Below are 21,955 nucleotides of genomic sequence, written 5' to 3' on the forward strand. Positions count from 1 at the left end.
GTCTTATACGGATTAAGTCGTTATTTACGAGTATGTAACTCATTTGCAGCGAAACCTTACTGGTTCCCGACTGAAACGCTTTTATGGAATGTTGACAAAAACGTTTTTATATGTACTGTATATATACTTCCTCGGTAGCGCATAGGGTTTTGACGTAGGACTATGTCTTACGGCAAGTTTTGAAATAGGATGTCATTCAAAAAAATCAAAAAATGCAAGCGTCACGAAAAATGAAAGGTTTTGAGCGCTAATAGCTCAGTGGTTTTCCGATCGATTTTCAATATTCTTACACCAATCGATCGGAAAATCTATTGAAAAATTGAAAATAATGAACCTATGTTTTACCAGAGTCCTCGCTTCGTGATTGGTTGGAAGATTCTTTACGATGATTTAAACCTATACCAATTTGATATCTGTGCTTGGGAAGTAAGCCAAAACAAGTGACAAAGTTTCCTCATTTCAACAAGATTTCTTAACACCGCAGTTCAACCTAGACCATTTTGATGTCCTTGGTTGGGAAGTACGCCAGAGAGAGTAACAAAACCCCCTCGTGCCAAAAGATTTCTTACGATCGCGAGTAAACCTAGTCCAATCTGATGTCTGTGTTAGGGAAGTGTGCCAGAAAAAATGTCACAAGTTCGCCGTCACAACAGATCGCAAATTCTTTACTGCGAGACGATTAAACCTCGGCAAATTTGATATCTGTGTTGGAAAAATGTGCTACAGCTGTAGTGTTCGGTTATAATACGACTTTGTATGAATACGCATGCTTGCCGTTTCATTAGAAGTGTAGTGAAAAGATGTGCTGTTGATAAAACAGGATTGAATTGGTATCCTTTCAACGTGGGAAACCTTATCCAGGGTTCCAAATCCAAAAACAATCTTTAATTTCAGTAAGGTAGCAGGAAAGTAATAGTTTGTGTTCTTGATTTTGTTAAATTGTTTTCAAATGCACAATCTTTTGAGAATTGAACGTATGCAATGTTACTACAGTTGGATTTCGAATTTGGCATGGTTCGATTTTGGCATGCCTCGATTTTGGCAACAAAAGTATCCGTTTTTGGCAACACAAGTTATTTCTCTGCCCAAAATATGCTTAAATATCAATCAGTTACCGCATACATGCTTTAAATGACGAAAAAATGATGCCCTGAGTATGTTCATGTAAAAAAATTATGTGGTTTCGAACAATATTTTTATTGCCGTAGGACTACGTCTTACCGCAGGGTGTCAATAAGTTATTTGCACCGGACGGATAGCTCCAATGATAATAAAACACTATTAAAATCTATTTATTATCGTTGTCGGACTTTTTAAACATAAAATGGTTGCAATCGTTGATTAATGATACTTAGCCAACTTCTAAAGCATTTACATTAAATTTTTTCATATCGAAAAAGGGTCTCGATTTTGGCACGGTTTCGATTTTGGCAACACAGGCGACACGCATTTGTTGCCAAATTCTAAATCCTACTGTACTTTGATAAATGTTACATACAACGCATGTAGCATGTATATATGTTGCATACAGCTTGTATACATGAAGAATCGAATGATTACAAGCATGAATACATGCTACTATCACTACAAAGAGACTTACGTAGTCCTGCGTCACCTATATATGCGGTCGTGTCTTGTACACAACCTCTCTGATTTTTTTACAAGGCATAAAGACTCACTGCTTCAATGAAATGTAATTTTTCTCTTGATTATTTATGAACAACCGGGGATTTCTTGCTTCCAGTTGACTCGATGTAAGACGCTGGTCTAATAAGCCAGTGGTCGTAGGTTCGAATCTCGGCTGGGAGAGGCTGTTGGAGTCAATAGGATCGCAGCACTGACCCCGCACTGTCATGTATTCTAACAGCTGGTTGCGAAGTCTGTCGTATAAAAACAGAAGGTCAAGTTTCGATAACGGAATTAGCACCCACGCTTTGCTTTTTTTTGGGGATTGATTGCTTCAAATCGTTGTAACTTTGGATCGGCAAAGAACACCTCGTGGTTTTGAATAGTTCTTATGTAAAAAAAATCTGAGGAATACGATGGTGTTTGTATTGTTTGTATATTGTACTAGCTGACCCGAAAAACTTGCATTGCTACAAATTAAATTGTGTTGTACATAAATCCTGAATCTCAGATTATCACAATCTCGAGTTTTGCAAGTTTCTGAGTAGTTCATGAGTATTTTACTATACAAATATTCCTCGCAGTAAAATAGAAAACAACTCCCCCCCCCCACATTGCTTAGGCTGATAAAATAAAGCGGACAGCATTTAAACATTCGCCATCGCTACAAACCATTTCGCTGAATACCATTTTGCGGAACACCAATTCTGGGTTTACCATAACACGGAATATAGAGTTTCGCAGAATACCATTTCGTGAAAAACCTTACGCGGGATGTACCATTTCACGGCAAATGGTTTCGTGGAAAGTACCATTTCGCAGGGGTGACCCAACTGAAGAGGTCAGTAGATCTAGAATGGATTTGGTGGCGGTAAGTTGGATACAATACACATTGAAAATCAAAATACTCATGACGAATTTTCATGAACAACTGATTTTATTATCAAATTAAATCAAATTAGGTTTTAAACATATCAAGTCAATTATTTATTAAATTAGTCTAAACACAATGGCCAAAATTGTTCGAGTTTTTCTGTAAAAAGTTTTCTTCGCTTCGAGCTATTATGCGCCGTACTGTGATTAGCTTTCCTGCGTTTTCTCGTACCGATGATGGAATATTCCTGGTGAATGATTTCCACTGGTTTTTCATCAGATTCTACCAGCGGCTTGAATTCATTTGATACTTCAAGCTGCTCGTTGCAATTTACATGCAACGGAATACTGTAGTCCTTCTGCACCGTACTGTATTTTGTCTCGGAGTTTACTAATGAGGCTTCCTGGTGAAAATAACTCGGATCAAAGATTGACACCGGCTCAACCGCGGCATCTACCAGGTGCTCGAGCTCATTTGGTATTTCGTGGTCGTTCACCGGAATGCTGAAGTTCATCTGCTCTGTCCCGGAATCTTTTAGTGGAAGCACCAGCGCAATCGTGAGATCAAAATAGGTCGGAGCAATTTTTTTCGGAAACGGAATACCTAAGCCTGTTTGCTCAGTTTTGATTTCTGCTAATTGGGCTTCCTGGTAAAAATCGCTCGGATCAAAGATGTGCACCGGCTTGAGCTCATTTTCGTGTTCCGTGCTGCAATCGTCGTACAACGGACTGCTGAAGTCCGTCTGCTCAGTTTTGCAGTCTGCTAGTGGGGCTTCCTGGTGCATATAGCTCAGATCAAAAATTGGCACCATATCGGAGTCTTCTAGTGCCTGGGCCTGATTGGCCCATCCAGGCTCTACACTACAGTCACTGTTGTCCATCTGTGTTGCTATGCTAACAAATTCGTTTTTCTCTGGAGTATCCAAAATATAACGAGTTGTAGAAGAGTTTTACAAACACTTTCCAGGAAATAATTTCAAAGATGAAAAAACCGGTCAAATCAACACCTAGTTCGTAATGATATCACAAGGATGCGAGTCTCGTAAGTAACTAACTACTTCATCGTAAACTCGGCCTTGTATGAGAAATATCCTTACCTGTATAGGTCAAATACTGCGTGAGTAAGTATATAATAATTAGTTATGTGGAAAATTAACCTACCAGTTTTTCTACCTAATAAGCGAGAACATACCTGTTGTACTACCTGGCAACCACCAATCCTGGCAAGCTGGTTTCATATTTTAATTTTGTTTTGTTTGTATAGATAATAAAATTGCCTTTCTAAAAATAATGTGCTCAGAGAAAAGTGTTTTTGGTGAAAAAAAATAAAACTAAAAGGTTAAATATCTAAAAAAGTGCATTTTTTAAAATTTCTTTTTTTCAATTTTTCATTTTTTTTAGATACCTATTTAACTTTTTAGTTTTATGTTCTTTTTTTTCAACAAAAAATTTTTTTTTACAGTGCACATATTTGTTTTGGAATGGCAATTTTATTATCTACAACTTCGCTGAAGACACTATTTTGATCAATTAAACTATTTTTCGAATATAAAATATTTAATGGATTAGCACCATTTTTGGTTAGGCCCTTTTGAAAAAGCAGTCGACATCTTAAAAATATACCTGATATGATAAAATGACACCATTTTTTAAGGAGAACAGCTATGCAAAGTTTCAGCTAAATCAAAAATGATTATTTAAAAAATATGTTATTTTTTCGTCACTTGGCGTGGAATCCCTCGAAGGTATTAATAAGAATATGTGATTTTCTCTGTAGGATAAATTAATTTCATCTCTATATACTATCCAACCAGCATTCTTGAAGGAAAGCATGCCATTGCTTGCATCACCTGTGTATACAAATGACAGATTGAATTACGTTATGGATATTGATTACCGGTTACATATGTTCACAATCTTCTGGAAACATTGTGGTAGCTTTGTTCACATAGCTTTATTCTGTTCAATTTCCATGGCCGTAAAATTCATTGACATTAGGAATCCTAAATTATCTTGGTCAAACAAAACACTCAAAGCATCTTCAACGAAAACATGCCGCTGATTTTATCAGTGTCCCTCAATTTTCGCAAGTGTCGACCACGTCAATCCGCTTCTGAGTAACCAGACCAGCCAGCAGCAGCGCAGTAGTAGGACAACGACTAAAACAATGACTACGGCCAATGTCTTGTCACGCTGCAGTGTGCTGAAAGTGAAATCCCGTCATTTTGAGCCAACCGAAAAGTTGCCAAAACAAAATACAAAAATACCTATATGTATGAACTAAATAAAAATTAAAACGAACTGGCAGCGGTTGTGGACAAAAAAATAAACTCTTCTTCGCCGCAAACGTGTGCGTCCGCGGTGCGGTTTGTCATTTGACGAATTTGTTTGTATTAATAACCCAGACGAGACGGGACGAGACGCCGTTTGCTCTCGGCATGTTGACATCATCGATCGCTGCCATACTGCTTGGACATCCGAATCTACTGAATGAAACATGATTCCTCAAAATTTGCTTATTCGGCACAAGTTAGGTTATACACCACATGCAAATTGTTGTTCGTCTTTCGAGTAGAATATCGAACTGATTTGGTTTAGTTGTATAAACTCGACGTCTTGTATCGTCGCCCATAATCAGGGTTTTCTGTAATTTAATCATTGTTCCATACGAGTAATTTATAAAACCGATATGAAGACTTTTTGTCAGATGCTTTGTTTGGGTGCGGAAGCGTCACATTGCACTATTTCTTGCAAGTAATACTTGTTTTCGCTTTCAAATATCGCAGTTAGTGAGCCATTTGGCACTGAGAGTTCAAAGTTTGATGCGATACTTTTGTCATTCGGTTTCGTTATGTAGATTTATTTTATTTTTACGCGTCCTCTTTGTATCGTACCATATTGGCTCGATGGATTTATGTACTCTTTGTTTATTAATAGAATTTGTTGAGTAATCAACCACAAGTGGGGAATTTTCAAAACCGTTTACGATTTATCACCTTCTATTAGGTACTGAATTCATTCAGCTTTCACATTAACATTTCTAAAGTGGACACTTATTATAATAACAAAAAAAATTTATGTTACAATGCAACCACAAATGTCAAAATCGTTCCTTGGCTCCAATACAAAATCTGCCAATTATCACTCATTCGCTAAAGAAAGAACACAGTTGCACTTTAGTAGGTAACTAAATTTTTATCGAAAAAAAATTACCTGCATTTTTAATGTGGGCTTTTTAATTTTCTCATTTTGGATTCGCAAAAGACCTAACATTGAAAACTACCAATAATCAGGGTTTCAACAGCGAGTGATTCCAATAGTTGCAGTTTAAAACTAACCGCGACCATGAAATAGTATACGATGTTAATCTGATTTGCACTTAATAGTGAAATTTATACGACCGACAGCTCGGCGAAAACCGTTCACTCTAGTCATTTGCTTTGACGAAAGTGTGTGATTATTTCTTGGTGCCATTACTACTGAGAAGCAAATCGTTGCAATATCAAGTGAGGATGATGAGGTGTTTGAGCAATACCCCTTAATTACATGATTCTTAACGATTTAGTGAACTAAAACTGGAAGCATAATGTTTTCTAAGTGAGTCGTGGGACAGTTACCGACGTAGAAACTATATTTGGAAGACGGTTCGCACCCAGCAGTTTCCGTGCTGGTCCCAGTAGGGACGATAAGCTATGTGCTTAAGTATTCGACGATTTTGTATCGATTGCAAAGGTAAGCCTTTTTTCTGAGTTGTAACTAATTTTTTAGCTAATAAATTCGTCTAAAACAATGCTTCAAAATTTTACTCACTCAACACTAAAATTATAGACCAACCTGGTGTTTTTGTCTTGACCTTACAATGGGGTCAGGCATTTAATTATTTTTTTTATAACGGTAGTTTTTTTACAATCAGCGGAGGGCATCGAAACAAAATGGGACCAGGCGTGGAGGAGAAAAAGCGGAAAATGGCGGAGAGCAATTGGAGAGTGATACTCCACAACCGAATAAATTGCAGAAACTTTGTTCAACAGGCATTGTCTTAGGACGGCAAGTCAACTTAAAAAATGACACCCTCATGCAGCGTTGCACGTCATCCACCGTGACTTTAATTAGTCTTGTCAGATTCTTGGGAGAGTCGTTTTGGTCCATCATATTCTTTAGCTCTTCACGGTCGATAGTATCTTAAGCTGCCTTGAAATTGACGAATAGGTCAGGCGTAGGGATCCGCCAGACCTTTGAAGCATCTACCATAACGCAAAAATTTGGCCCGTTATCGATCGCCCGTTTTAAAACACGTTTGATTCATTCGTTTTTTTATTTGTTAACGGAGACTTTAAATGATAAGATTCATTCGTCTCCGCACGTTTGATAACTTCCCACAAATGCTGAAAGATGATTTAAGGAACCACTTTGCATGCTGTGTTAAGAATAGAGATTGCACGGTAATTCTTACATAACAACTTGTCGTCCTTTTTCTATTATATCGGACGCGGCAACAGAGTTTTTGCCAGTGGCCTTGTTATACTATCAAGTTAGTAAAATCTTGTTCCTATAGGAAAAATCATCATATTTGCATCATCTGTCGTACTGTTGTAGTCGTTCTTTCCACCGTCCCAGTATTCCGGCTCTGCGCTTCCAACTTCCGATCACATCAAGTTCATCCATTGAGATTCCTTCAACTTTATCGCGAAGCGTTTTGGCTCACGACACAAATCCTTCGCGGGATAGGTTAATAGGTTCTTGTAGAATTTACGTATTTTCTATTGCAGTTGCTCCATTTCTTTAAGGCGGTGTTTCTTATCCTGAATGACGTAGGTACGTAGGAGATAGCAATCGTTTCTGCTTGTACTGCTGTAAGCCTTGATGAGCCCAAGCTATTGAACCACTCTTCTCGTCTTAAAGCGCTCCTTGCCCATCCAACCATTACATTGATTTCTCTCAACATGACACCTAGTGGTACCTTCTGGTGCGCCGCTGATAGCGGCTTTAACGATTTTCCAACAGTCTTCGAGAAGGGTTTCAGCCAGCGCTCCCTCACCCAACTGCAATACGTCAAGGCTTTTCGCGTACTCATTTGCGACTTCAGGTAGTTCGAATCCTTCTATGTTGTACCATGGTGGCTAACTGTGCCGAATGTAGGTAATTTGACCGACCCGTATATACATTTTTTGCTTTCTGAACTGGTATTTTAATAGCTGCGCTACACCAACCCCTGTAAGCCCTACACCAACACTTGTTTTGCCGAAGCACCATTGTGACAGCACTGTTTAGCGTCCCAGATTGGCACGCGGACGACGACGATTCCACATACAAGGTTCTAGCGGGAGTTGCTGAATCGATCTTCGTATCCCAGTTGTCACCATGGAAAGTATGGGTAGGAGTTACTGGGCAGGGCAAAACTGGGCACGTGGCAGCATTTTTATGTAATGATACGCTCGGGCAGACATTTCTTACCTACTTAATTGGCCTAACGTCTTATGACAAGGCCATAATAATAAGGCGCTGTATAATTTCTCAATCTATTTCGGTCTATAGCAGCTGGTCTCCAGTTCCGCGGGCACCCAGTGTTCGCCAAATCTCGCTCCACCTGGTCTTACCACCTCGCTCGCTGTGCCCCTCTTCGTCTTGTTCTTCTTGGATTCGATGCGAAACCCATTTTTGCGGGATAGTTGTCCGGCATTCTAGCAATATGTCCTGCCCAAAATACGCGCAAGCTCGTGGTTCATTCTTCGTCTCCATACACCGTTCTCTTGCACGCTGTCATAGATGGTTCTTAGCACCGTTCGAAAATTCCGAGTGCTCGTAGGTCCTTTTCTGGCAGTGTCCATGTTTCATGCCCGTAGAGGACCACCGGTCTAATTGGCGTTTTGTACAATGTGCACTTTGTACGGGGGCTCAGTTTGTTCGGCCGCAAGTGTTTGTGGAGTCCATAGTAGCCCGACTTCCGCTGACCGAAGCCGTTTTCGTCCGAAATTTTGCATAGCTCTTGTCGGTTTACACTATCATATACGGCTTTGAAATCGTTGAACAGATGATGCGTGGGCACTCGGAATTCGTGGCGCTTCTGGAGGATCTGGGTGGGTGCAGGGTGATGATTTGGTCCTTTGTTGGTCGACCCTCCATGAAGCCGGCCTGGTAACCTTTCACAAATCTATTGGTCATTGTCGATAGTCGATGAAAGATGACTTGGGACAGCACTTTGTAGGTGGCATTCAGGATAGTGATCGCTCGGTAGTTCTCCCAATCCAGCTTATTGCTTTTCTTGTAGATGAGGCAGAAAACCTCGTCTTTCCACTCCTCCGGTAGTCGTTCCATATCCCAAATCTTTGAAGCAGACAGCCGGCCAACTTGTCCGGGTCCTTTTTAATAATTTCCGCTCCAATGCCATCCTTTCCCGCTGCTTTGTTGTTCTTCAGCCGCTGGATGGCTTCCCTTATCGATGGGGGTGGCACATCTTCGTTGCTTGCTACACCAATGTGATCACTTCCTCCGCTGGTCTTCCGCCTGCACGCCATTTAGGTGTTCATCGTAGTGCTGCTTCTATCTTTCGATCACCGCACGGTCGTCAGTCAAGATACCTCCATCTTTATCTCTGCACATTTCGGCTCGCGGCACAAAGCCTTTGCGAGATTCGTTGAGTCTCTGATAGAACTTCCGTGTGTCGTGAAAGCGGTACAGCTGCTCGAGTTCTTCTCACTCCGTCTCCTCCTGGTGGCGCTTCTTCTCCTGGAAGATAGAGTTTCCTGTGTCCGCTTCTGTTTGTATCGCCCCACATTCTGGCGGGTGGCACTATGCAGCACTTGTACCCGCATTGCGTTCTACTCAGCCAATATCTGCTGGCATTCCTCGTCAAACCATTCGTTACGTTGATTCGGTACCACACGGCCTAAGACGTTCTTCGCCATGCTATTAACACTGGATATACCATGCTATTTAGTCATTCTGACTGGCACCGGTATAAATGTTTTTTAATCTATAGAAAGTAACATTAGGTATATAAAATGTACTCTCTATTTATAGTTACCAAAGCCATAACATTATTTCTCAATGCAAATGTTACTTGTTGCAGGAATTTTGAGTTGAAATTGCACGACCAATCAAAATGATTGGTTTGGTATATCTAATGTTAATGGCTGTTTTCACGGAATTCCAACAGTCCACAAGAGGGGCTTCATCCAGGTCACACCCAGCCAGATAATACAAGATCGTAATAAAAAGTTCACATTAAATCGTATGCATGCCAATTTTACATTGGAATTGTATAATAATTAGAATATGTCAAAACAAAGTGAACAATAAATTGTTTTGCAGTCGTGCGTGTCCTCATATACATAGGGGAAGACGGGGTAAGACGGCCCCCCTAAGCGAATAAATTGCTAGCATAAAATGTGTACGAAAATTCACATTTTCTTGTTCCACACATGGAAAAGCATTCATTTATCTACCATTAAAAATTATATAAAGAATTAATTAGTTTATTTTTCCGTGATTTTTCATCAATTTTCGAAACGTCTAAAAATTACTCGTTCACAATCAGGCGGGGTAAGAAGGACCACCAAAGGGGTAAGACGGACCATGGCGGAATAAGGCGGATTATGGCAGATTTGAAGGTTTCTTTGAGTTGTAAACACAATTTCAATATTATTACCTAAGTAAGAACAAGTTCTTAAGGGGTTTTTAGGTACATGCTAAAAGAAGGTATAGTTTAATTTAGACACCTGCTAAAAGAAGGAACTTTACTACTAGTTCAACTTTGAAAATAAGAGTAGACGTTATTTTACTCCACTGGTTTTTATTTACTCTTTTCTTGGCGTTATTTTTGTTGATTTGTCAGCAGGACGTTTACTTTTCGAATACCATTAACTTTAGGTGAAGGTAAAGAAGGCAACGTTAAGTGAATTGGAATCATCGAATTTTGATTTCGTTAGATCCAAATTTACATTGATTATGTCATTCGAATGGCACTTGTTGGCTTCTTTTGACGTGAGAGGCTCTGTGTTAGACAGATCTCAGATTCAGGGATAATTTTTATTACAGGTGTACTCTATTTCGAAAAAGACACTGATGAAGCCTGCAAGTCGTAAACGAAATGCGTATCCATCAGAATAATAAAATAGTTAGTCAAATTTAACAGGAAAAAGGTTGGTTTTTTCATTCAATATTTCTAAAATCTATTAAGATACTAAACAGAAAAACTTTAGCCAATTATGAGCACTATGACGTATGGCCCTTTTACCCCGTGAAAAATGGCCCGTCTTACCCCTACCTAACAATTTACATTATTTTGCATTTATCTCTCAATCCGTACTATTTTATATACATTTTTCGCCACACGCAGAACAAGAATTGCCCAATTAAAGTCAGTGGTAAGAGAAACGTCAAAATACTTAGCTTTTTTTTGCTGAAAAACCTTAAATTTGTTGCTGCTGAAATTATATCGCATGAAGACACTGCGAACGAAAAGTTTGTTTTGATTCTAGTTTTGACGTTGGATACGGCCGAGTGCCACAGGTTGTCTCGAAAGTGTTTAGATAGGCTAATAAACAAAACATACTGGGGCATTTGTAGAAAATTTGAGGATTTCTTGACGAAATCGATGTGGTCCCTCTTACCCCGCCGGGCCTTCTTACCCCTTCTTACCCTACAACGTCCATTTACAATTGACCGAGAGAGCAAGGTTAGTCAAGAGAGGTTTTCTGATGTTCAAATTTGTTTTTCACCCCCGCTGGGTTACCCTTGACGATCACCGAAATTTTCAAAGCGGAAACCGTTGAATGTATAAACAACGCCGATGGTTGCTAACCAATCGTTCCGCGCGCTTCTGTTCTACAAACTGTGAAAACTAGATCACCTATTTTAACTCACCTTGCGAGAGAGTTTAAAACACAATCAAAGTTACCATTGATTCATCATTAAACCCCATTCTTCAACGTCCCCTTTTTGCAAAACCAAAATGTCATCGCTTGATTTTAAATTGGACGAAGATTTTCTGTACGTGCTAAATTTTGCCCGCAATGGTATGCACCTATTCCAAACCCGACCGGTGGAGCAAGCCCTTATTGAATCCTGGTTCGAGAAGCTCTGCCTGGAGGTGTACCGTGGGATAGATGCAAAACGGATGCGAAACCTGTACCTGGTAAAATTGGTGACGTGTATTCAGTCGGGCGTTCTGTTGGACCCTTTCCTAACGAAACCTACCGATGGGCCATTGGAGCCGCTTCCACAAACGATTGCTCCGTCCAACATGGATGAACCACCGTGGTTGAAGGAGTTTGAAGCTACTGCTGCAGCGATGGCGCCCGGAACCGCCAAGGACTTTTCTACTTACGTGTGTTCACGACAGCTTGAGAACGGAAGGGGAGTTTGTCTTTATCTAGCGGTTTCCGTGGCTGATGAAGGTGAACAACCCAAGTGGTTTGAAATGGGTAGCGGAAAGCCAATGCTGCTATCTGAGTTCGATAAAGAAATCGACGAAGCTTATCAAAAGCTGATGTCTCAAGAAGATCGCGATTCCGACGAGTTCATTGATTTTGCCGAAGAAATGGTACTAGCCATTCAGGAGGAACTGGTCCAGTTGGCAGTCCCTGGCGATAATAAGTACTTGGAGGATTTAATGGCCGAGTTTCGTGCTCACATAGCTGACAAACCCATGGGACACGAGCTACAGCAGCTCGGCGAGAAACAGAAACGTGCTTTCCTCTTGGGCTATCTGGACAAAAAATTGCAGCTTCAGATTGAAGAACACAAACGTTACGGTCACTAGTCCAAATTGTTCTGTAATCTTGTGTGATTTTTTTTCAAATATATTTGTGTATTTTTATTTTACATTATATGGTACTTGTGGTTCACTTATTTAGTCTTCTGTCCTTATATTAAATGGAAATCTCGATTCTGAACTAGTAACCTTACATTGCACAATAAAAATGATTCTTTAGAATTGAAAAACTATGAAAAATTGAAAACAAACGAATTGTAAATGATGTCTATAAACTTAATTTCAAAGTCATAAAGTAACCACTCGATTCTATCTCTGTTACTTACAGGAAAATCCTCCCGTTCCGAAGAAACCGATACCGGCCAGCATGTCACCCGGCGGAAAAAAGTTTCGAGCATCTGCTTCGAGATGCCGGCCGCCGGTCTCGGTGCCCGTCCACCAAGCATTATTAGCAGCAGTACCACCACCGACGAGGGTGGTTTCAACGAGCCATCACCGGAGATCAAAGCCAAGCTAAAGCCGGCTTACGATTTCGATTCCATTGCACCGGAGCTGCCAGCTTCTCCTCCTCGGCGGTCGTCTAGTGCTGCGATCAATGGGGCCGGTAGTGCATCGCAGCCACAGTCGATATGCGATGTCGTGGAGCCACTGATAGGCACACAGGAAGAACAGCTCAACTATGTCGATCTCGGGTACCGATTACGGCCGGATGGTACGGAGTGCGACGAGATCTATGGCGAAATGGAGGACTATCGAAGTGCCAATAGCAGCAGTATTATCTCTAATAATCAATCAGCGTTAGACTTAGACCACGGTACAAGCGTAGAAAGTAGGAATGCTATTAACAATTTTCGATCTCATTATAATACTAACAACAATCGAGGCCTGGTGGCCGACGATGTGCCAACGAAGGAAGCGGATCGGGCCCTCTATGCATCAATTGTTCCGACCGCATCCGGAGATTCATCCTCGACCATTACCACCAGCAGTGAGCTGGCTTTCATGGACGTGGAAAAAGATGAGGCTAAAATCTTAGACTATGACGAGCTCAGTGAGGGCGAAAAAGGATACCATAGTCCGCAGACGATTCTCGATCCGACACGACCGACATTAACGGAGTACGAAGATGATTATAGCAACAAAACACTGCCAGATCCGCCCTCGCTGGCATCCATGCGTCCTCCACCAATTCCTGAAGGGCCGCCGCTGGACTTACAGGATGTACAATACGCGGATGCCAGTGACAACGAACACGACAGCTTAGTACTGCCCGACGAGATGACGGCGGACGAAGCAGAACGGCTACTTAGTTCTAGGTACGTATCATAGATTGTCGAACAAAATTTTCCACCAGAAAGCGCGCATGGCTTGCCCGTTTTGCTTAGAACCCGTGCTTTGGCGTTATGTACCTGAATAATTTTTGCTGGTATCAAAGAATCACAGAAACAGAGAGCCTTCGCGAAAAATATTGCATTACTGAAGGTAATAATTTTTCACCTTTGAATAGGGTTTAGATCGAAAACATTATAAGACAATGTTGTTGGGTTTTTATGGCGCATTTAGTTTACGTTAACAGCTGCCGTTGTTAATATACGTGATTAATTAGGTTCACGGCGCTTTGGGTGTCTTTCCTACTCTGCTCTTACACAATTTATCAACAAACATTGCAGTTGTTTATCTTTTTGGCGCGGCTTGCGTTTGAAACATAATCGGAATATAAACCGTTGAGGTAAATTGCAACATAATCGTGTAAATGTAATACATTTCATTTCAAGGCTAAGCAGGTTTACGAAACCGACTTAATTTATCTCTCCTCCTCTAGTGAAATTTCGCTGCGTGAAAAATCAGATTAATTATATTTATTGTTGTAAAATTTCCTGTTGTTTGAATATTACCGTTTTCATTGCTATTATATTTTTGATATATATACTATGATAGCTCGATACTATGATAGAAAAACGCTGGTAGTGGGCCAGGAACAACATTGAATTTATTCCTTGTCGAAATCATGAAACTAAATTGTTACACAATAATTTCTGAGCTTCGAAATTATGATACTTTTACATTAAATTATCGGTTTTATTTTCACGGCTTACGCTAGTTTAATAATCCCTTTGCTACCGAACAAAAAGTTGCAAACTAATATATGTTTCGTACTTCCCTTTCAATTAAAAAGTTGATTGCGACACTATTCAGACGATGATGAGAAATTATTCGAAAGCAAGTGAAATGTTTCGCTATCCAATTAGCACGGGATGTCAACTTACGGAACATAGAATCCATTGCCAACGGTAATGCTGCCACACTCTGCAGCTCTGCTGCCTCTCCCCTTGTTGTCCAGTGTAATGTGCAAATTTTCCCCACATATTCATAGGAAAATCTCCTGACAAGCCTGGCGAGTGGTCGACGGGATCGCTCTGGGTGCTGTTTAGGTTAGACCGAAATGCGCACTGCATGTTTTATGCTGCTCCTGCAAAGTAAATATAATAAATAACCATTAGCTTAGCTGGTAGTGCGCGGGCATGGTCGAACACGTATGTTATTCTAGTGTGGTACGCGAAATCAGTATATTCATACAAGTCAGACGCACTAATCCTAGGTTGTGTACCCGTGTATGCCGGCAAGCACTGCCAGGAATAGAAGTATTTTTAGCGGTTGCTAATGAGCAGCTACTGGACTTTGGTTTAAACATATTTCTTCCTTATTAGGCAATGCTAAGCGCGGACACTCTGTTTCTGTGTAATGTACCTTCAAGCCGCTAGTGCAATTAAGGTGTTGTATGAAATTGTCTAATGCATTTTGGCTGTAAACCTCTGTTACCAGCAGGTTTTATTAGTCCTAATGTTAGAGTACTGGTGGAAATTAAATTTTAGTATTTAATAGGTAGTCATATAGCTATCACTCTTCATCTGTTATGAATGTGCACATTCACACTTAATTACTATTTAATTTAATTTTATTTTATCATTTCCGGAATGCGCTTTTCTCGCGCTCTTCGTTCGCCTGACTCCTGTACCCCCCTCCTGCAACATGCTCGCTGTTCTTCCTGTACTCGTATAAAAACGTGCATGTACCTATCCTACCTTGTGTATCCTATGTTCTATCGTTTTATATCACAACATGAACAAATCATCACCGATATGCTTGCTGAAACCTACTGCCTATGCTGTTACCGCTATCTGTCCACATCCAAACAATACACACACACTTGTATGATACTCATTTACTGCCTCACTGTTCCTGCTCGATTGTGACTGCGCTATTGACTTTTCTCTCTCTGTGTGTGTAGTATTTTGGAATACAAAATAAGGTAATTTTTTGCAATTGAATTTATATCTACTGTTAAGATTAGTTTAAGTTTTGCAAATTCGAACAACTGTGCATAATATCTCACTAGTAATGTAATTAGTTTAAAGACTTTCTGATCTATTATGTCTAGCACGACCTATAAGCGTTAAGTTCGGTGTTATCGCATTAAAGTCTTTCGTATAACAATAGAATGCCAAGTTCCGAAAGCGGAATGTAACATCAAGACTTTACTTACTTACTTATCCGGGTGCGATGTCCTTTACGACAACACAACAATGTTCCGCCTACAAACTCTATCCATGGCTGTCCATCTCCAATTTCTCGAATGTCTCACGCTTTCCGAGTCTCGCTTCACATGATCTAACCATCGAGCACACTGCGAACCTTTGAATCTAGCATCAACCTGACGCCGAGCCCAACGCCATTTTTGCGGAGTTGTTGTCCGGCATTTTCACAACATGTCCCGCCCATTGAACCCTTCCAACTTTTGCAACTTTCTGGATATTGGGTCCGCGGAGAGCTGCGCCGGCTCGTGGTTCATCCTTCTTCTCCATACACCGTTTTGACATACGCCGCCAAAGATGGTCTTAAACACACGACGTTTAAAAACGACCAGTGCTTTCAAGTTCCCGTCGAGCATTGTCCAAGTCTCGTGCGCATAGAGGACTGCCGGTCTTAATAGCGTCTTGTGCATGGTACATTTGATACGGAGGTGGAGCTTAGCAGACCTTAGGGTCTTATGAAGTCCGTAGTAAACATGATTTCCGGCAAGAATACTTCTGCGTATTTCTTTGCTGCAGTTGTTATACGACGTCATCAGGAACTCGAAGTAAACAATTTCATCAACCACCTTGCACATCCTTCCGATACTGTCCACGTCGGTAGCGAAACAGATAAATTGGCTAGATTTATTGAAGATCGTGCTCCGCATGTTAAAACCCGCACTTTTCATAACAATTCCTTCTAGCACGATGTTGAACATAAGATAGGAAATACCATCGCCTTGTCGAAGTCGTCCCCTGCCTGTTTTAAACGGGCTTAATAACTGGCCCAATATCCTCGCACAGCACTGAACACCATCCATCGTGCCCTTTATTCAGTCTTGCCAGCTTCCCGGGAAAGCCGTGTTCGTTTTTAATTTTCCATAGCTCTTCACCACGACCGTTTTCCATGATCTGTCACTGTACAAAGATTTGGACCGTTGTCGATCGGGAACGATAGAAGAAAGTAATGAAATAAAGGTGTTGTTTGAATCCAAACAGTAAGCTTGTCCCTTACTCCCCTACGTGAAGGGGAAAGAGCAGAAAATTAGGTGATGGAGGGTAATTGAAGCAGCACTTAAGAAGTGGCATTTCGTTCCTCTTTATCTCTTTATCCTCTTATCGACCGAAAAACAAACGATGCCCACTCACATGCGTGCGAGTGGGAGAAGCATAACAACCAAAGCTTACACTATTGACGCAAGCGTACGACAAACAACCGCCGGTGCTGTGTGTGTACATTCTGCTACCTACACACTCGCGAGCGTATAACCTCGTAGCGTCTTTCTGCACAGCTAACTCATGAGCAGGGTTGTCACATGCACAGATTATTCTGTGTTTAACAGATATTTAAAAGAAATCGCCTGTACAGAATCTGTATGCATAGAATACAGATTTTCGCCGAATTACACAGATTAAACAGATGTTTGAGCTTTTACATAAGAGTGAAAGATACGGAAATATTCAGTAAAATGACTCTCTATCTCTTTCACTCTCATTGTTTTGTATTGGACAGATTTTTGCACAGATATTTTTCCTCACCGTACAGATTGTTAGATTTTTCCAACAAAAACACAGAATTATATGTGACATCCCTGCTCATGAGGTCAGCAAATCGTGAGCAGCCAGCAGCCCGTGAGGCTTCTTTTTTCTTCATCTGACACCCTCCTTTACAAACATGGTTGAGAGTGCGAGCTCTCGGCTGCTTGAATTGCAATGATAAAAAAATGACCACCGTGGTTGACAGCTAACTATATACTCGCAAAAACTCGTCACAGTGCATGAAAAAATGAGAGCAAGAGTCCCAAAGAGATGCTCACGCCGCAGTGTTTGTAAGAACGAGAACGCGTGTGTGTGAAAATTAGACCACACGTGTACGGGCTTCGCAACATTGTTTTACCCAAACTGGAACGGTACATAACTTCTTTTGCGTTGCTTCAATGACCCTCATTTACCTAATTTTCCGCTTTTCTAGTGGTATTAAAATCAAAATTTCTCACGTATCTATGTTTACCTACTTAAAAACTATCACTAATCACATTTTATCTGTGGTACAGTTACTCTGTTATGCTTAATTTTCATAAATTCTGCCTAATTTTGATGGAAAACAAATTTTTCTATACCTCTCCATACCATCTTACTACCATTCTTCCTTAAATGCGGAAAAGTGATTTTGATACCGTACGAGAGCCGGGAGCTGAATATGTTTGCGACATTTCAATTCGAAGAAATTAAATTTCGCAACATAAACGCGATAAACAATGTTCAACAACTATTTATTGGCTCAAGTGTCGAATGTTATATTGGTATTAGCGATAAACACAAATTAAACTGACATGCATGAGAGAGTACTGTTGCTGCGCTGAATAAATTTATTGTCGCGCAAAATTGGGTTGTTTCCAATATGTACAATATGCGTTACAAAGTAACGACATCTGTTGTATTCAACAGGGGAACATTGTTTCAAGCACACTCTCACGCATGGTGCATGATAAAACACTAGCACCAACTTCTGTTCTTTTTTACCAGAAACTAGAGGCGGTGTCTTACTTATTCACCTTTATTTCATTACTGTCCTATATCGTCCCCTCCGGCGATTGGAACTAAACTACCGTTGAAAAATCAATTATATGCTTGACAAAAACACGAGACTAGTCCAGCGGTTCCCAACCTTTTTTCGGTTCGCGTACCCCCTGACGAATTTCCCTATACTACTCTGCAGCGAACTAAAGTTTTGGCGAACCCCCATTTGGGAACCGCTGGACTAGTCTAATCAACAGTATCAACAAACCACTCGGTCAACTTGGATTCCAACGAGACGTCAGGTTTATTCGCACACGACATGACCCATTTCATAGCAAGTTTTGCGTCGTTTCTTAATTATTGTAATTTGGAAAAAATGTATTGTTATGCATTAGGTATTGTTGTTAGCCTCCCATTTACAGATCGCTCATCTTGCAGAACTGTTCATAATGCAAATGAATATGTAACCCGTAATGAAACCGATCTGATTTGACACTTCATGTAAATATAATGCATAAGTATTGTATATAAATAAACTGGTTATTATGCTACAGTTGTCGAAAAAACACATTTCACTTATTTATTAACTATTACCGTCTAATAAACCATCAACTGACGAAAGTTGCCTTCTACCCCCACTCAGACAACAACCGCTCCTTTCCGATGAACAAGCCCGAGAAGTAGAACAGATTTTGCTCAACAACAAAGCCAAAGCCGAAACAGAGAAACAACAGAAGCGTCAAGTTCCGCCGCCGCTACCACCTCCCCTAGATACCACCAACGAACAAACGCCCCCGTTGTCCCCGCCCGATTCGGCAAATTCGGTACCTCCAGCTCCTCCACCCAACGCAGATGAACCGGACTGGTTGCAGGATGTTTTGGAAGCGCCCAAAACAGCTACAACCCGAGAAAAGCCTCCTCCTCCGCCGCCGCCACATGCTCCCACTGCTACCAATGGCACCAATGGTCAACTGAATGGCAGCGCCAACACATTACCGGAACCACCGGTACCGCCAAGTCGTAATAATTCCACTAGTCAGATCGAGGAAACCAGCCTTGGTAACAACACGACCGATTTGCTCAATCAAACCATTCTCGATTCATCGTCCATCCTACAAGACTCATACGTGTCGGCAGACTCCTCAATGCCAAGTGTAACCACCTCCGATAGTTTCAATCTGAGCAATAATAAACCAGAGGAAGAACAGCAAACGAACGATGCCGAAGCCGATGTGTCCGGCGATGAAAGCAACAATTCCGGCTTTCTTGTTCCGGAGTATCCGCCCGTGAAGAGCAAGGAGGTATTCGTCAACCAGGACGGTGTACACTTCTACGAAGATGGCAACTTTTGGATGGAAGTTCCCGGTCTGCTGGATTCAGATCGTGACGACGACGAGGAGGACTGTCGGGTTATCAAGAAGAGTACGAAGGTGAAGTTTAGCACGAAACCGATGCAAGTATTCTCGACCTTCTCGGTTAACGATTACGATCGGCGGAATGAGGATGTCGATCCGGTGGCCGCGTCTGCGGAGTATGAACTGGAAAAGCGCGTCGAGAAGATGGATGTTTTCCCGGTCGAGTTGATGAAAGGCCCCGAGGGCCTGGGGCTGAGTATTATTGGTAAGTTTGAATGGAACTCGTGTGGGAGTTTGGTGTGACTAAATATTTGTGATTTTTCTAGGGATGGGAGTGGGTGCTGATGCCGGTTTGGAAAAGCTTGGAATTTTCGTCAAGACTATTACAGACAACGGGGCAGCTGCCCGGGATGGAAGAATACAGGTAATGTGTCAATTTATGAGACCTATAGAACACATCGAAGATTTCATGATTGTTTCCATTACTTTCATAGGTCAATGATCAGATCATTGAAGTCGATGGAAAAAGTCTAGTCGGTGTTACGCAGGCCTACGCTGCCTCCGTACTGCGTAACACATCCGGTTTGGTGCGGTTCCAAATCGGACGAGAGCGTGATCCGGAAAATTCCGAAGTAGCGCAACTTATAAGGCAAAGCCTTCAAGCGGACCGCGAGAAAGAGGAGCGTGTCAAGCGACAGTTGGAGGATTACCTCCGACGTAATACGGAGATCTCGGAAGATTCTACACTGCCGGTCTCGGCCAACTCTAGCGTGTCGGAGGGACCGGTCAGTCCTACGGCGGCGCAAGCCGAATCGCTTTTCGAAACGGAAGCGGCACGTTCCAGCGATGTAGAATCGCTGCGGAGGATTCTGCAAGAGGTAAGTTGTGCGTTGTTTCCTTCTGATTCTCTCATTAAGTTCTCATCCATACATCAACCCAGTATAAACATAGTACGAACAAATGATCTTATTACCAGCGAAAACGAAAAATATATTTTCCTTCTTTCTGTTTTGACGATTTCAGTGTTGAAGCTAGAGTTATTTAACTTTTATCTTAGCTTATGATCATTCATAAAAAGGCGTTCTTTTCATGTTTAAAGATAAAAAGCAAGCATCACAGCAATTATGACGGGTTGTGAGTTGAACGGTTTTCAAAAAAAAAAAAATGAGTTTCAGTAGGATTTGAACAATTTTTTTCAATGTGCTTGAATTTGAACCATTTGTGGCTGCAGTTTTCGTTCATATTTGTTCTCATTTCTCGTTCTCTACTAAACGCCTCGTCATTGGAATGCTGGCAGCATAAAGCGGTAATTGATTTATTCATTCATTGTGTCATTTTTTACTGCGAACTGCTCCTTTTAACATGATGCTTTCCATTGCAACCAACTGTTGATTGTTTTTATTGTTTATCTATGTTTTACTGTTAGCATGTTTTTGTTTTGTTTCTCAGTGTAGACACGACATGTCACCCAAAAAAAAAATCTTCACTCAACATTTTTGTCCACATACATACCTACCCCGTATTGTTTTGACCCTTGAACAGAACTTCTTACACTGCTTATAGACTGTAGATTTTTGAATTTTATTTTTGTATTTTTCAAGTAAACATGGTAAATATTTATGCTCTGTTATGCACTGAATGTGAGTCGTAATCCTGTAATAAAACAATGCCGATTGCAACCGGATACTCATCAGTAACTTTACGAAATAGAACGGTAAGGTGGAGAATCCATTTACCTCTTTCATGCAATGTAACTTACCGGCTTTGCATGAGTATACTTTGCGCACATTAGGCAGCTTATCCTGATAATTACACAGTATTCTAATACTGTTGTAAGCCCACAATATTCATTGACGCTGTAACATAAATCCAATGCTGTTGGTCCATAGACATAAAACTGCAATCGTAAACTAACGTTTTTTGTTTCCTAAACAATTGAATGAAGTGGAAGAACTCCGACAATTCCTGATTCAAACATCAAGAGTTTGGGGGCCTAGGTCAACTTATCGCATGACAATTTCTGTTTGACATTGTACGCTATAGAGACAATGTAGAAGTTCAGAAGTTTGGAAGAATCAGGTATTAAGCAACTCAAGATGCTAACGCCACTTCGAACCAAACGATAAAAAACTTCAGACTTTATTTGAATTATTGGCTAATGGATTTTACTTATAGTTATTTATTGATTGATTTTTACATCTAAAAATGTATGCATGTAACAACAAAACCTTTTATAGGTAATCGTATTTTCATCCTAATTTGACTAATTGTACTGAATCATAGATCTTCCGAGA

At 40.8% G+C, this 21,955-nt stretch overlaps 1 protein-coding gene across 15 annotated transcripts in view; it reads left to right on the forward strand.

Annotated features, from left to right (window-relative positions):
* LOC128737669 (neurabin-1) overlaps positions 1 to 21,955 on the forward strand; it is a 141,289-nt gene that overhangs the window by 110,824 nt on the left and 8,510 nt on the right. For 4 of the 15 annotated variants that reach the window (XM_053832352.1, XM_053832353.1, XM_053832358.1 and 1 more), the window contains exons 2-7: positions 5,907 to 6,231; positions 12,543 to 13,530; positions 15,504 to 15,524; positions 18,950 to 19,926; positions 19,988 to 20,085; positions 20,156 to 20,539. In XM_053832352.1, the coding sequence (XP_053688327.1) occupies positions 6,192 to 6,231; positions 12,543 to 13,530; positions 15,504 to 15,524; positions 18,950 to 19,926; positions 19,988 to 20,085; positions 20,156 to 20,539 (2,508 nt within the window). In that variant the 5' untranslated portion in view covers positions 5,907 to 6,191. Of the gene's footprint in view, positions 1 to 5,803; positions 6,232 to 12,542; positions 13,531 to 15,503; positions 15,525 to 18,949; positions 19,927 to 19,987; positions 20,086 to 20,155; positions 20,540 to 21,955 lie in introns of all 15 variants that reach the window. The other 11 variants (XM_053832361.1, XM_053832357.1, XM_053832360.1 and 8 more) reach the window with 6 other exon arrangements.

The sequence above is a fragment of the Sabethes cyaneus genome, chromosome 2 (assembly GCF_943734655.1).
Source record: "Sabethes cyaneus chromosome 2, idSabCyanKW18_F2, whole genome shotgun sequence".
Classification (NCBI taxonomy): Eukaryota; Metazoa; Arthropoda; class Insecta; order Diptera; family Culicidae; genus Sabethes; species Sabethes cyaneus.